Source organism: Nomascus leucogenys, chromosome 6 (genome assembly GCF_006542625.1).
Source record: "Nomascus leucogenys isolate Asia chromosome 6, Asia_NLE_v1, whole genome shotgun sequence".
Classification (NCBI taxonomy): domain Eukaryota; kingdom Metazoa; phylum Chordata; class Mammalia; order Primates; family Hylobatidae; genus Nomascus; species Nomascus leucogenys.
Window position 1 is genome coordinate 95,763,804 of NC_044386.1, and position 16,291 is coordinate 95,780,094.

At 54.5% G+C, this 16,291-nt stretch overlaps 1 protein-coding gene across 1 annotated transcript; it reads left to right on the forward strand.

The window, feature by feature from the left end:
* Positions 1–9,179: 9,179 nt before the first annotated feature.
* ISL2 (ISL LIM homeobox 2) lies at positions 9,180–14,950 on the forward strand. The gene is made up of 6 exons (XM_030813831.1): positions 9,180–9,397; positions 10,258–10,447; positions 10,732–10,994; positions 12,750–13,033; positions 13,607–13,774; positions 14,193–14,950. Exons 1-6 carry the CDS (start codon positions 9,340–9,342, stop codon positions 14,307–14,309), a joined length of 1,080 nt encoding a protein of 359 aa, XP_030669691.1. The 5' UTR covers positions 9,180–9,339; the 3' UTR covers positions 14,310–14,950.
* Positions 14,951–16,291: the final 1,341 nt, after the last annotated feature.

A 16,291-nucleotide genomic window follows, 5' to 3' on the forward strand; every position in this document is an offset into this window, starting at 1 on the left:
TCGCTCTGTCATCCAGGCTGGAGTGCAGTGGTGCCATCTCAGCTCACTGCAACCTCCGCCTCCCGGGTTCAAGCGATTCTCCTGATTTTGCCTCCCAAGTGGTTGGGACCACAGGCATGTACCACCACGCCCTGCTAATTTTTTCTTTTTTTTTTCTTTTTTTTTTTTTTTTAGTAAAGGCAGGGTTTTGCATGTTGGCCAGGCTGGTCTCTCACTCCTGGCCTTAAGTGATCCACCTGCCTTGGCCTCCCAAAGTTCTGGGATTACAGGCGTGAGTCACTGCTCCAGCCTAATGCCACTTTTAGCAGGGCTATCTTTTAGCCAAAATCACTCTGCTGCTATGTGAGGACTGAATGAGGTAAATGCAGTCCCAGCCAGCACCCAGCACATAGCAGTTGCTTAGTAAATGACAGCACCTTCCCTTAACCTCCACTCTAACCCAGGGTCCTCCCTGTGTCCACAGCATGCCTGCATTCCTGCCTTTGCTCCCAGTACTCTCCCTCCTCCTACACAGGCCACATTTTAAGCCTTCTCACCTTTTAAGACCCAACTCCAACTCCATGTCCTTCAGGAAGCTTGTCTACTTCATGCGGAATTCTCCTCCCCACCTGCTGTCTTCTTTGGTTGCCTGTGCTTTCCTGAATCTGGGTCTTATCTTCCCAATCAGAGTGAAACCCCTTGAGGGCCAGGACCATTCTTCATACAGCAGTTGGCCTCCTCTCCTGGGCCTCGCTCAACCTCTTGACTCTTGTAATGTTTGGTCAGTATTTGGTGATGGACCGACAGGCCATTCATCTTTTCTCCCTCTTGATTTTTTATAAGCTGTGGGCACCGGCATTTAGCTGAATAAGATTCATTCCTCCAACGGCAAGAGGAGCATTATTACTTTGTTCTGAAGGTCTTTACAAGCATAAGGCATGTCTAAAGCTGCTATAAATAATTTATATTGTCCATAACTCAAGCTGATCAAAATAGACCTCATCACAGGGATGCGGCAAAATCTGGTACAAGCTGCTTTTCTCCCACCTCCAAACCAATTACACTTTCGGAGCAGATGAAAATCCGACTGGATTCCCTCCTGAATCGGATTAATGCCCCATCTACAATCACATAAATCACAATCTGTCCATGATTAGACATCAGATAATCCCATTGGACAAGAGGTGACAACCCAGATTCTATTATCTCATTTATTATCTATTTTTGGAATTTACCGGTAACTCTAACCTCCAGGAGATGTTTCCCAGTGAAAGAGGATCTGCTGGAGATTCTTTTGAGAAATGGTTGCTTGATGGACTTTTGTTAGAGCTGTTGCAAGGTGATGAATAGACAAACTAGAACAAGAATGATTGGTCCTTGTTATAAGAAAAAAACCACACATTTAGCTTCTTAAGAGTACATGTTGGAGAGAATAAATGGCATCCCTAAAAGCCTTTAAAAGGACAATAACTTTATGAAGAGATAATCTCATGTTTGAGAATATATGATAAGGCGTTTTTCATTTGTTTTAATATCATAAAGGCAAGCATCTCTGACTGATAAAGGGGATGTAACCAGCCCGCAAAGTCTGCAAAACCTAAATCCACACACATCTGTGCAGGACAGAGGAGTTTATTACAATATTCAGTTTTCCTGCTGGGAAAATTTGAATCTAGAAGTACTGCTAAAGAGAAATGCAAGGAGCACATGGGTCAGGATAGTTCTGATAACCACGCTCATGTTTACTGACTCGCAGGTGCTGGAGCATTGGTGCACAACGAAAAACCTGAAGTCACTCCCACTCTGGGATGGTACAATTCACAAAGCAGCATTGTTCTCTGGAATCCTGCTAACTGGATCTCAACCCAGATGTATTTTTCAATATATTTAACAATATCCGTAAGTCACAAGTAAGGGGTATTCTTTTCCACCATCCTCAGGATTACAAATAGAAATTATTCCTTCACCCCATGTCAATGGTTGAGATTAATTTATCACCCATTCACACCCTCCCCCAAACCAGCCTTCCCCCTGTCCTGCCCATTTCTGGGCAAGAGAGAGGAGCCACTTGTCAAGTCAACATGCACGCCATCCTCCTTGGTCCCGTCTCCTCCCAGCACTCCTGACACATGTCCTTGTTGTTGCTTGTCTTGCTTGTCACATCTAAATGTTCCTCTTTCCACAGCATAGCTGTGTTCATACCATTTCCCCACCTAAATCTCTTCAGCCAGGCAATGGGAGGTTTCCCCTTTTCCAAGAGAATCACCTCCAAGCTCCTCAGCGTGGCACTTGAGCTTCCCACGCTCACCCAAATAACTCTTTCTGTCTTTTGCACCTGCTGCTTCCTCCCTGACCGTCCAGCCATGTGGGTCTGCCTGGGGTGGCTATGGGTTCTCCCAGCCTCCATGACTCTGCTTGTGCCACTGCCCATAGTCACCTCTGGCTCCAGCCTCTCCTAGCTGCCCACATTTTCCCCCAAAAGCACTTGATTCACACACTGCCTCCTTCTGTCTGCCAGACCGTTCCCTCTTCCTAGGAGCCCTTCCTGCTCCTTTTGTGTCTGGAAGAATCCAGCTAATCTTCCATGGCTTGGAAGAGACACCACAGGCTCCTCACCCTGCTCCGTGCACCACCCGCCCTTTGTGTCCTGTGGTAGCTCCAGGTCATGGCTCTACTGCAGCCTCTTCACAGTGCCGACCCGCACCTTCCTGCCTCATCTTTCCCGTCTCTGCTACTGCCTGTCTCAGTGAAGGGCACTCGTCCATCCAGGGCCTCAGCTGCAAACCTGTCCCATTTGGCAAGAGGCTGGCCTCTCTGCAAAAAAGGCGTCCAGTCCTGCTTCAGGGAATCCATTCCCTTTGGAGCTCAGTCTGTGCCTCCTTCCTTCCCTTTCTTTCTCATTTTGCCCAGGACCTGGATCTCGGCAAGAGGAGAAGTATTTCTAGAAGAAAGCAGAACACTAGAAGGTAAGCCCCATGGCTGGGAATATGCCAGTGCCTTTGGCCAAACTGCTCAGAACCACTTCCAGGCCACGCTAGCCAGCCCGGGTTCCCCCTTCTGGAAAGATGAGGAAGATACAGCTTTCCCCCAAAGCCACTGGGCACAGCTCCTTCCCATGGCCTCATCCCCTCCTAAGATCTGGGCTTGGGAGGGTATCCTTGGGCTACCCTCAGAATGTGATTTGGAAAGAAATGACAGCCTCCATATATATATACGTATATATATATATATATATTTTGAGATGGAGTCTCCCTCTGTCACCCAGGCTGTAGTGAAATGATGCTATCTTGGCTCACTGCAACCTCCGCCTCCTGGGTTTAAGCGATTCTCCTGCCTGAGCCTCCTGAGTAGCTAGGATTACAGGTGTGCACCACCACACTTGGCTAATTGTTTATATTTTAGTAGAGATGGGGTTTCACCATGTTGCCCAGGCTGGTCTCAAATTCCTGAGCTCAGGCAATCTACCCACCTTGCCCTCCCAAAGTGCTGGGATTGCAGGAGGGAGCCACTGCATCCAGCTCCATATATATATTTTTAAAGGGTTAATTTTTCTCCTCCTTGTGTAATGACCCCATGTGGTCTTTTTATCTCCTCCCCACTGGCTACTCCCCATTGATCCCCTCAGGACAAGAGTACTATAGATTATGGGTTGGTTGGTTTTAATACAGAATCATCTTGGCATATGTCCATGATAACCCAAGTAACAAACAAAACTATTCCCATCTGGACACACTCAAGTACTACAGTTCATAACCAGTCTCATGCACAGCTGTGGGGTGTGGGTCTGAGTCTCACGGATGGCTGTGGGGTGTGGGATTGAGTCTCAGTTGCAGTCCCATCTCTTTACTAGTTGTGTTAACTTGTGAAGGTTATTGGTTTATTTATTTCTCAGTGGCTGAAAGATGATATTAGGACCTGCCTCAGAGGCAGGACCAACTTCACAGAAACCCCGTGCATGGAGGGGTAAGACACACTTGGTTTGATGCTCTGCCATTGCTGTCTTGAATTTTTATTTTTATTTATTTTATTTTTTTTTGAGACAGAGTCTCTCTCTGTCACCGAGGCTGGAGTTCAGTGGCGCGACCTTGGGTCACTGCAACCTCTGCCTCCCAGGTTCAAGTGATTCATGCCTTAGCTTCCCGAGTAGCTGGGACTACAGGCATGCACCACCACACCTGGCTAAATTTTGTATTTTTAGTAGAGTCAGGGTTTCTCCATGTTGGCCAGGCTGGTCTCAAACTCCTGACCTCAATTGATCCACCTGCCTTGGCCTCCCAAAGTGCTGGGATAATGGGTGTGAGCCACTGCCCCTGGCCATTATTATTATTTTTTTTTTTTGAAAATTTTGATGATTATATTTCAAGATTTTTTTCTGTGCATGTACATGCACATACACATACATACATACTCAAACTTTTTAAATTATACTGTCAGTTTTAGGGTACATGTGCACAAGGTGCAGGTTAGTTACATAGGTATACATGTGCCACGTTGGTGTGCTGCACCCATTAACTCATCATTTAACATTAGGTATATCTCCTAATGCTATCCCTCCCCCGTTTCTTTTTTTTTTTTTTTTTTTTTTTTGAGACGGAGTCTCGCTGTGTTGCCCAGGCTCAGGTGCAGTTGTGTGATCTCGGCTCACTGCAAGCTCTGCCTCCTGGAATCACACCATTCTCCTGCCTCAGCCTCCCGAGTAACTGGGACTTCAGGTGCCCACCACCACGCCCGGCTAATTTTTTTGTATTTTTAGTAGAGACAGGGTTTCACCATGTTAGCCAGTATGGTCTCAATCTCCTGACCTCGTAATCCGCCCACCTTGGCCTCCCAAAGTGCTGGGATTACAGGTGTGAGCCACTGCTCCTGGCCTGAAATTCTTAATAATTTTTTAAACAAAGGGTCGTGCATTTTTATCTTGCAATGGGATCTGCAAATTATGTGGCCATTCCTGCTCAGGAGATTGGTGGGCACTTTAATGAGACCTCATACGGCTGCTTAGCCCAGAGCCCCAGCTACAGCACGTGCTCAGTAACTTAGGGAAGAGAGAAGGGGGCTCAGGAAGGAGGGAGAGGGGCCCAGCAGTGCCTGTGGGTACCTGTTTGCTCTAAGGGAATCTGGGGTTGGGGAGGCAGGCAAGGCTGGGGAGAGAGAGCATGGGTCTCGGATGTCAGGAAGCCTGAAGCCTGACCTTGACTTGCCAGGTTTCTTCCTGCCCCCAAGCCTTAGTTTCTTCTTTGAAACATGGTGCGCCGTCCCTATCCCAAAAGCAAGTTCTCAGATGCCTGTGGTGGGTGAAGATGTGGATGCTGAGGCTGTCTCTGGCCTGCTGTATTCAACATCTCCAACTACCTTTGGAGAAGAGTAAAAGCCTTTGGGAGTGGGGCGGGAGAATGGAGGGGGATGGAGGCTGGAGCAAGAGGAGAAGCCTGGTCTAGTGACTTAAGCTGGGCAGCAAGGTCTCAGCCCTGGACAGCAGAAGTTCATCCAGAGGGACTCCAGCAGGAAGAGGTCTGGCCTGGGTCAGGGGACCTGGCTTCCGGCTCCATCTCCGTCACATGCTGGGTAACAGGTCACCAGGCCTCAGTTTCCTTTCTGATATTCACAGTAGGACTGATGCTCCCACACGAGCAACAGCTTCCTCTGTGTTGGCTGGACATTGTGCATGGGGCTGTGCCTTTGTGAGTGATGTGGTAGAGGAGGTTTTGGGGAGAAAATAGTCACGGAGACTTCTCTGTGCTTCTGAACTCTCCCCAGTACAGGCTAGTTTTATGGGATAAAGCATAGCTATGGAGCTCAAGCTGCTGTTCCTGATAAGGAGAAAGTGCTCTAAGACCCAGAATAGGAGGCACCCAGATCTCCTGCGTGCCAACCTGGGATGTGGAGAGGGTGTGGCCCCTCCATACCTGAGAAGGGAGCAGCCAGGAGGCAGAGGACCAGGGTAGGGCCACGTCAATGGTGCCCGTGGCTGTGCCCAGCAGGTGCAGGTATTTTCTTCTCCCATCTCAGTGCTGGTCTCTCAGGGGTGGCTGTGACCAGAAGTCACACATGGAGTGATTTTGAAATGGATCCCTGGTTTTATAGCTCCAGAGATGTGAAATGGGTGAATGGTGGAGCTACACTCATGTGGCTCTTCAATGGCACAGTGAAAAAAGCAAGCGAGATGGAGCCAGATAGACCTGGGTTCAATGCCAGCAATTATTTAACCTGTGACCTGAGGCAGTAACTTCCCCTCTCTGAGCCTCAGTTTCCTCCAGGATTGGAGGGGCCCAATACTACCCACCACATGGCATTACTTTTAAGACCTAATAGGCTAACAACAAGGACTTTGCACATGGCGGCCCTGAACAAATATTTGTTTTGACCTGGCTTCCTAGCATCCCAGGAGGGGTGACCCTCTCCAAATCCCATCTCCCTAGTGAAGTCTCAAAGGACAGGTTTTCTTGGACGGGAAGGAAGAGTTTCTCTGGGCAGGAAAGGGTTAAAAGCTGGGCCTACGATTCCAGCCTGGAGCTGCCCCCTCCCGGCCAGCTGTCTGAACCCCTGAATTATAGATTTGCTTGCTCCCGGCCTGGTGAGCAAGACCTAGTAGGTGCTGGGTGCCAGGCCTAGTCCAGGGTCACCTGAGGGTAGGGCCATTGGGCCAGACGCACCTCCTCACTCCGCATGCAGACACACACACCAAGAGTCCCCTCCCAGTTCTGACTGTGCACCCACATTCACAGATATAACCTGTACACAAAGTCTATGCACAGACCACACATCTCCAAACCCCATCTACATAGCAGACACACACAGAGCAAGCACACATCGCAATACACAAAGAAATCATCAGATGACACACACTGAGACATACTTAGACCTCCCCTCCCCACCCAGACACAAGCAGGCAGGGTGGGCAGAGGCTCCCAATATAAAGATACAGCCACAGTCATAATTGTCATAATTAACACATATGGAGCGCTTACTCTGTGCTAGGTATTGCTCTAAGCCCTTTCCAGAGAACAGTTTGTTTAATTATTATGTAATAGAGATAGCTACAATTATTATACCCCCATTTTACAGATGAGGAAACTGAGGGAAGGAGAATTAAAATAAGATGCCTGAGGTCACACAGGTGGCCTGGCACAGCCTGAGGCACAGACACCCACCCCCTTGTTCTTGTCCCCCACTTACATAAACACATGCGTTCAAATGCAGCATCCCCCAACCCCTGACCCGCCCGCACACACTCAGGGTGAGCGCTCTTTGGGGGACTGTTGACTAAAGACGCAAGAAATGGCCTATTGGCCAACGGGTGGTAAACTGTAACGAGAGCCTGTCCAGTTGCCGGGCGCGGTGGCTCACGCCTGTAATCCCAGCACTTTGGGAAGCCGAGGCGGGCGGATCACGAGGTCAGGAGTTCCAGACCAGCCTGACCAACATGGTGAAACCCGGTTTCTACTAAAAATATAACAATTAGCCGGGCGTGGTGGCGCTCGCCTGCAATCTCAGCTACTCAGGAGGCTGAGGCAGGAGAATCGCTTGAACCCGAGAGGCGGAGGTTGCGGTGAGCCGAGATCGCACCATTACACTCCAGCCTGGGCGACAGAGCAAGAGTCTGTCTCAAAAAAAAAAAAAAAAAAGCCGGACCGGTGAGAAGACTAGACCTTCTAAAGGTGGAGGCGGAGGTCAAAAGCCGGACGCTACTGGACGAGGCTGAAAGTGCTCGCCCCAGCGCGGCGCCGGTGAGGAACGTTCACCGTGGACCATGGTCGAATAATGTTAGCGTGCACTCGGGGCCTCGCCCTAGCCTGCGCCCTTGGCTGCACCCGTTTCGAGGCCAACCAACCTCATGCTCTTAGTAGAACGGCAGTAGCGACCGCGCCCTCAGGCCCACAAGCCCGAAGGTCTGGGCAGGGTCTGGAATGGCGGTGGAGACACTTTATCCGCAGGCGTTTCACCTCGCGCCCCACCCAGGCGCACACCAAGTTCTTGGTACTCCTTTTAATGGGAAAACAAGAACAGACACCATGATTGGATAAATGTTATTTCTAATTCATGGGCCGGTCTTTGAACCCTTTCAAACAAAACCCACGGCTATTTCTTTGAAAGAATGCCTGGACTCTGCTCAGAACTCTCAGATTTTCTCAGGACCAACGAGCCGCCGCCTCGCAGATACCACTGTAAATCACCCAGCGCCTTACGTTGGTTTCTGATTATTTGCATTGCAGTGGGTTTGTGAATGAAGCACAAGAGTTTAGAAAAATCTTTTATTTTGGAAGTTGGACACGCAATCGACCCCAGCAGTGTCCCTGTAAGGAGCTATGCCATTTGGATGGGGGAAAAATGAGGGGGCGGGGGAGTCCATGTTACATTTAAAACAACAACAGCAACAAATTAAAAGCAAAACAAAACAACAACAAAAAGGAAGTGGAGCAGGAGGAGGTGGTGGTGGTGGAGGAGAGGGAGGAGGGGCAGCAGCAGCGGCAGCAGCAGCAAGGATGGAGTCAAGACCCTTCCCAGTCCCGGGTGAGCGCTTTTGGATCTGGGTTCTGGCTCAACCCACTTAATGCCCCAATCTGAAGTTTTCTACAGTGCGTGTGGATAGGAAAGTCTAAGTAGAGTTTATCAGAACCCAGGTGGTCATTCTCTACCCTCTCTCTCTAGCTTGGACCCGAAGAACAAAGGCACATGAGAGGAGAAAGGTGACCGGCTGGACGATGACAGTCACGTCCAAACGGATCCCCCTTGTCCTCGGCTCTCTCGTCCTGAGAGTGGGTTTAATTTTTTTTTTTTTTTTAATTTATATAAGAAGGGAGCTCTTAAAGGAGAGCCACCTCCACCCCCAGGTATCCATCACCCAGCTCCAGCGCGCCTGGGAAAACCGCCCCGAAAGTCCAAGAGGAAGCTCAGAGTTGTAACGGCCGCGGAGCCAGCTCGGCGGTGACGCAAGGTCCAGTCCAGATTGCCAGGCCTGGGGCATGAGAGAGGATCCTTGTAGGTTTCGGAGGTGGGGGGGGGGGGGGGCTGCACTCCATTGTTCACTCCGGGCCAATCAGGGTTGGCCCATTTCCTCCCAGCCAATCTCCCTTCACCCCCAGCCTCCAACCCAACCCACCCCGCCCATCAGCCCCTGGATCCCCATCACCTCCCCCGCATCCCCCGGCAGTTCTGGGGAAGCTTCGTGACGCTACAGGTCCCGCCCCCAGCTCCGGCCCGGGGCTAGTGCGTGTTGACGTCATGCTGCGTGCGGGCCGGTGCGGAATCGCTCCTTCAACTCCGCGGGGCAGTAGGAGTTAGTTAGCAAAGAGCCGAGGCCGGGCGCGCGACCCTCGTCCTTCTGCCCCTGGCCGCACACTTTGCGCACATCCCTTTTTCTGCATGGTGGATATTATTTTTCATTATCCTTTTCTGGGTGCTATGGGTGATCATTCCAAGAGTAAGTATTTCTGTGTGTGTGTGTGTGTGTGTGTGTGTGTGTGGTGGGGTGTGTGTGTATGCTTAATATGCAAAATTTCTAATGCAAAAAAATGTTTAGTGGATTCTACAAGTGGCTTCTATTTGTCAGGATAGTTTAGCAGAGGAAAAACGAATGCATGTCTCCTGCAGGACTGCTTATCTTTGGGAATCCTGTTGTTTTATTTTATAAGTAAACACTATTTCTCAAGCCGGCTAGGATGACTTCGGGCTGCGAAATCTGCTTCTGTTTTGCGCAAAGGCAATTAGGTTTGATTTAGGGATGTCGGCTTTTTTTTTTTTTTTTTGGTTGTTGTTTGTTTGCCTTTAGGTTTTTCAAAGCTAGGAAGTGTTCTCTCGCTTGCTCTGGGATATTTAAACTAAGAAATGTCTGAGAGGATGAGCGGGGACTGCCGAAAGATGATGTGTCTGTGTTGGGATAGGAGGCAGCCGCTGTGAGTGGGAGTGTGTGAGCGGAAATGCCGGGACAGCACCGTTAGGTGTTGATATCCAGGCGTCCGCAGTGCCTGTGTATTTACTCTCTTCTTAGTTTCGTGTTAGTGTTTAGTTTCAAGACACGTCGACAAAACGACTGTGATTAATGAATGTAATAGCGAAATACTTGGGGGTGGGGGACAGAAGAAGCCTTCAGCAATCCACAAGATACTGGTTTTTCGTTTCTAATGCTTTGGACCTTTAGAGAGCTCAACACCTTTCCTTATGGTCGCAAGTCTTGAAAGAAAGAGCAAGAGAACGAGCGGGTTGGGTTGGGGCTGGAGTGGCCGAGACCGGCCTAGGTCCGGGCAGTCAGGCCTGACGCGGCCCCGCGCCCTTCCCCGGCAGAGAAGCCCGGGACGGCCATGTGCGTGGGCTGCGGGAGTCAGATCCACGACCAGTTTATCCTGCGGGTGTCGCCCGACCTCGAGTGGCACGCGGCCTGCCTCAAGTGCGCCGAGTGCAGCCAGTACCTGGACGAGACGTGCACGTGCTTCGTGAGAGACGGGAAGACCTACTGCAAGCGGGACTATGTCAGGTGAGGCCGGCAGTAACGCGGGCTGGGCCACCGCGCGCCGGGGCCGGGGCCGGGAATGGGGATGGCGGCCTGCCCGCGCGCCCCGGCCCTACGCAGGGAGAAGGCCATCCGCATCCCGCACGGGTGCCGCAGCGCTTCCCCGGGCCCGGGAATGCCCGCAGGCGGGTCACCGCAGTCTCCTGGTGGCCACAAAGTGTCCTGGGCGCGCGCCGGGGCCGTAGCAGCCAGGGAGATGAGGGCGGCCGCAAGCCCAGCGCTGACACCGCCGCGCCTTGGGCCTGCAGGCTGTTCGGCATCAAGTGCGCCAAGTGCCAGGTGGGCTTCAGCAGCAGCGACCTGGTGATGAGGGCGCGGGACAGCGTGTACCACATCGAGTGCTTCCGCTGCTCCGTGTGCAGCCGCCAGCTGCTGCCTGGGGACGAGTTCTCGCTGCGGGAGCACGAGCTGCTCTGCCGCGCCGACCACGGCCTCCTGCTCGAGCGCGCCGCGGCCGGCAGCCCGCGCAGCCCCGGCCCGCTTCCCGGAGCCCGCGGCCTGCATCTGCCAGGTAAGCGCGCCGGGGCCTGCGCCGGGGTGAGCGGGGTGTGTGTGCGTGCGTGTGTGTCGGGGTGTGCTTGTGTCCCTAACGAGAAGTTGTCAGTTGTGTGTGGTCGTGTCTGCCGGGATAGTGTTTTTCTGTATCAGTGCGGAACTGTGTGCTGGGAACAAGGCTGTGTGTGTTCTCGTGTGCTCGGGAGAAACTGCGTGCGTATGGGTGTGTGAGCACGGAGAATTGTGCAGAATCGTGTTCTTCATGACCAGGAACATGCAGGCTACAGTGCTAGGAGCAGAAGAGTGGATGACAACAGGGAATCTTAAATGGTGTCCGTCTTGGGGCTTGTATTAGGAATTTCTTGGAGGAATAGGTGTTATTGTCAGAGGGGGAGGTTTGCCCAGGGGTATGTGTGTAAGTAACATGGCTCCAAACTGGGAGCTGGGCAGGAGCTTGGTCAGCCAGGAGCCAAGAACCCAACAAAGAGGGGTTTTTGCCATCTTGTTTTGAGGCCCAGTTTGATGAACAATTTAGCCAGCTTCTTCTGGGGGAGGCGGAGTATCAATGCATAGTGGACTGTCACTGGAATATTCTGGGTCCTAATCAGCAGCTGCCCAGAGATGGGGTCTGAGTGTATAATGGGCAGGTACGGCTGAACAGAAACAGCGGTGCCTCCGCCCCAGGCAAGGCAGTTTCCCCCAGGTAGCCACAGGCCTGCAGCACAGATCCGCAGACCAGGCTGGGCCTCTGGGTGCTGTGTGGCCTTGCCCCGCTCCTCCCCTCTCTGGATCTCCACTTCCTCCCTATAGAAAGAGGAAATTGGGCTGGATGGGCTATTTGTAAATATTTGTCCAGACCTAGAAATGCGTAGAGGGGAATATAAACCGAAATGGTGCAGTACAGATCTACGGTGTGTAGGTCGGGATCAAATCGAGATGTGAAATGGGAGCAAGCGGGTATTCAGTGCACCCCCATCTGGGATCTCGGAGAGGCTCCCCTTTGTTTCGGGCTTCAGGCTGCAGGCTCTGGAATCAGTCACTGTTTCCCCGGGATGGAGAGAACCTGGGGCCAAGCGACGAGAGTGCCAGCGGCTGCTCAGCAGCTTGGTGGGTGGGAGGCCACTGGGCTGGGGAACCTGGAGCCTTGAGGAAGGAGACAGGGGCCGACGCCCAAGGGCGGGCAGGAAGGAACTGTTGCAAGCCCTGGAGGCCCGTCCGTAACCCTGGATGAGTCTTCTACACAGGTGGCCTGGCCCTGTCCAAATGGGCTCTGAAGGAGGGGAAGGGCCCTCATAGGCCCCCGGCATATGCGAAACTCCCACCCAGTCCCCTGGGCAGCGCCTCGCCCCGGGTCCACGTCGGTCCCTTTCCCTCCCCAGAGTCCTGGGCGAGCCTCTTTCCTCTTCCTCTGAAACTCCGACTTCTTCCGGAGGGCTTCGCTCGCTCCGAGGGTCCTGCGACTGGAGGAGGCACATCCCTGAGCAGCCACTCCCTCCCCGCAGCGGCCTGTCGCCGAGCTCCCGCGCCCTGCTTGAGCTCGGGGGAGATCGCTGCGGGGCAGTCCGGCCCGGGAGCGAGAAAAAGAACGAAAATGCACAGCTCTCTCCGCGTAAGGCGAACAGATGGAGAGGAAGACGAACAATTAAACGAAACAAACAGAATAAAACAGAAACGAAATCGGGCCCCGGGGGGCTGGGCCGCCGGGAGGTTGGGCTCGGGGCGGGTGGGTGGCGGCCCCTCGCTAACCTCTGGCCCCATCCTGTCCTGGCAGACGCTGGGTCGGGCCGGCAGCCCGCGTTGCGCCCGCACGTGCACAAGCAGACGGAGAAGACGACCCGCGTGCGGACTGTGCTGAACGAGAAGCAGCTGCACACTCTGCGGACCTGCTACGCCGCCAACCCGCGGCCCGACGCTCTCATGAAGGAGCAGCTGGTGGAGATGACCGGCCTGAGCCCGCGGGTCATCCGCGTCTGGTTCCAGAACAAGCGCTGCAAGGACAAGAAGAAATCCATTCTCATGAAGCAGCTGCAGCAGCAGCAGCACAGCGACAAGACGGTGAGCGGCCGCGGGGCCGGAGGCTCCAGTCGGGTGGGGGCTGCACCTCCGCCGCGGTATCTGCGTGCCCTTTTCTGGGCGAGCCCTGGGAGATCCAGGGAGAACTGGGCGCTCCGGATGGTGTATGTCTGTACCTTCAGAGCAAGGCTTCCCTTGGATTTGAGGCTTCCTGTTTTGTCTGGGATCGGGGTTTCTCCTTGTCCCAGTGGCAGCCCCGCGTTGCAGGTCCCGGGCGCTGCGCGGAGCCCGAGGCTGCATGGCAGTGTGCAGCGCCCGCCAGTCGGTCTGGTGGGTTGTTTACTCTGTCGGCAGCTGCAGAAGGGTGGGAGTGCAGGTCTTGCCTTTCCTCACCGGTGGTTGGCTTCCAGCACCGAGGCTGACCTATCGTGGCAAGTTTGCGGCCCCCGCAGATCTCTAGTGGAGAAAGAGGGCTCTTCCGATGCGATCGAGTGTGCGCCTCCCCGCAAAGCAATGCAGACCCCAAATCACTCAAGGCCTGGAGCTCCAGTCTCAAAGGTGGCAAAAAAGGCCAGACCTAACTCGAGCACCTACTGCCTTCTGCCTGCCCCACAGAGCCTTCAGGGACTGACCGGGACGCCCCTGGTGGCGGGCAGCCCCATCCGCCATGAGAACGCCGTGCAGGGCAGCGCAGTGGAGGTGCAGACGTACCAGCCGCCGTGGAAGGCGCTCAGCGAGTTTGCCCTCCAGAGCGACCTGGACCAACCCGCCTTCCAACAGCTGGTGAGGCCCTGCCCTACCCGCCCCGACCTCGGGACTCTGCGGGTTGGGGATTTAGCCACTTAGCCTGGCAGAGAGGGGAGGGGGTGGCCTTGGGCTGAGGGGCTGGGGACAGCCGTAGGCGGTGGGAGAGGGGGAACAGTGGCGAGCTCTGAAATCTCACCTCGGCCCATTACGCGCCCTAAACCAGGTCTCCCTGGATTAAAGTGCTCACAAGAGAGGTCGCAGGATTAACCAACCCGCTCCCCCGCCCTAATCCCCCCCTGCGTGCGCCTGGGGACCTGGCCTCCTTCTCCTCAGGGCTTGTTCTCAACCGGCGGCCGGTCCCCAAGGGACACTTTCCGACTCGGAGCACGCGGCCCTGGAGCACCAGCTCGCGTGCCTCTTCACCTGCCTCTTCCCGGTGTTTCCGCCGCCCCAGGTCTCCTTCTCCGAGTCCGGCTCCCTAGGCAACTCCTCCGGCAGCGACGTGACCTCCCTGTCCTCGCAGCTCCCGGACACCCCCAACAGTATGGTGCCGAGTCCCGTGGAGACGTGAGGGGGACCCCTCCCTGCCAGCCCGCGGACCTCGCATGCTCCCTGCATGAGACTCACCCATGCTCAGGCCATTCCAGTTCCGAAAGCTCTCTCGCCTTCGTAATTATTCTATTGTTATTTATGAGAGAGGACCGAGAGACACGGTCTGGACAGCCCAAGGCGCCAGGATGCAACCTGCTTTCACCAGACTGCAGATCCCTGCTCCGAGGACTCTTATTTTTTCAAAACCAGAATTTGGGACTTACCAGGGTTAGCTCTGCCCTCTCCTCTCCTCTCCGCGTGGCCGCCGCTCTGTCTCTCCACGCCCCACCTGTGTCCCCACCTCGGCCGGCCCGGAGCTCGCCCACGCGGACCCCCGCCCTGCCCCCGGTCCGCGCTCCCTGGCGGCTTCGCCCGGGCTCCTAGCGGGGAAAAGGAAGGGGATAACTCAGAGAAACAGACACTCAAACTCCCAAAACGCATGATTGCTGGGAAACAGTAGAAACCAGACTTGCCTTGAAAGTGTTTAAGTTATTCGACGGAGGACAGAGTGTGTGAGCCTTTGCCGAACAAACAAACGTAAGTTATTGTTATTTATTGTGAGAACAGCCAGTTCATAGTGGGACTCGTATTTTGATCTTAATAAAAAATAATAACCCGGGGCGACGCCGCTCCTGTGTGCTGTTGGCGCGGCTGGAGGGCCGGCGGCGGCCAGTTCCAGGGTCAGGCTGGCGTCGGATGCCTGGGCTCCGCGTGCTGCGGGCGGGGCGGGCCCGGTGGGGATTGGGCGCGGCCGAGGGGTGGGGCTGGGCGCATGCGCGCCGAGGCCCTCCCAGAAGCAGGAGCGCCCCACTGGCGACCCCTGGGCACCTGGCGGCCGAGGCCCGCGGGCGGGAGGCGTGGCCAGTTTGGGCGGGAAACCTGCGGCGCTTGTGGCGGCTGAGCAGCGGACTCCGGCCTAGGGTTATGCCGGCGAGGGCGCGCCCCGCTCCCGGAACCAGCCTTGGCCTGGCGCCTGCCCAGCCCCGAGCCCCACTCTAGCTCGGCGCCGCCGGCCCTCCCGGTGCTTCCTTCCCCAGCGGTCCGCGGCCCTGGGTGAGGCTCGAAACCCCACGCGCTGCCCCTAGCCCTGCAGCACAGCAGCGAGGCCAACCCCGTCCAGATCGGGCGGCCGTGGCGGGCCGTGCTCCCGCTGCCCCCGGAGTGGATGCGCGACGTGATCAATCCGCGGCATTTATTAATTCCAGTCTAGACAGAGGCGGGGGCCCGGCGGCGGCTGCTTATCTGCGTTTGGCATCACCTGCAAGCGATACACCGAGGGGCCGCAACGAGCCCCCGCTAGGAGCGCGGCTGCCGGGAAAATAAGTCCACCCAGAACCAGTCTGGCGTGTCCTTGGTTTATTTTCTTTCCAGACCGAAGTGGAGGGGGTCGGGGGTGGCCCGGGTGGGAGGGAGCTGGGAATGGCCCCTGGATATGCCGTGCCCAGGTCACTTGGTGTGACATTTCAAACCCCTGCGACTTGTTTTCTTGAAAACTGGCTTTAGTGATCGCAGGAAATAACCGAGAGATACTGAATCTCCAGTAGGCCCCCGGGCAACCGCGCACACACAAAAACAAAGCCCCAAAAGAAAGAAAGAAAGAAAACCCACGGAGGCTCAGGTTTTACTCTTTAAAATATTTAACCCTTTGACAGCCTGGGACAGTTCTTTTCCAAGACCAGCCTTCACTTAGTGGACTGAGGGAGCTTCCCGACTACCAGTTAGTTCACCGCTGTTGTAAGAACCTCTGGCGTTGAGTTGCGGTTTTAAGTGACCCACAAGCATATCCTTCTTTGTCCAAGGTTTGTTTTGAAAGTGGGCAACGCCCTAACTGGGTAGGGGATAGTTGCCATCTTAGCTTTGGTAGAGGCTGGCAAGGAAAACGTGTCTGGGGGGCCCTGTAGTCTTTAGGTCTCCAGAGAAGTAGGTGCCTTGTGTTAGCCATGGCTGCTTGGATGGCCAAAG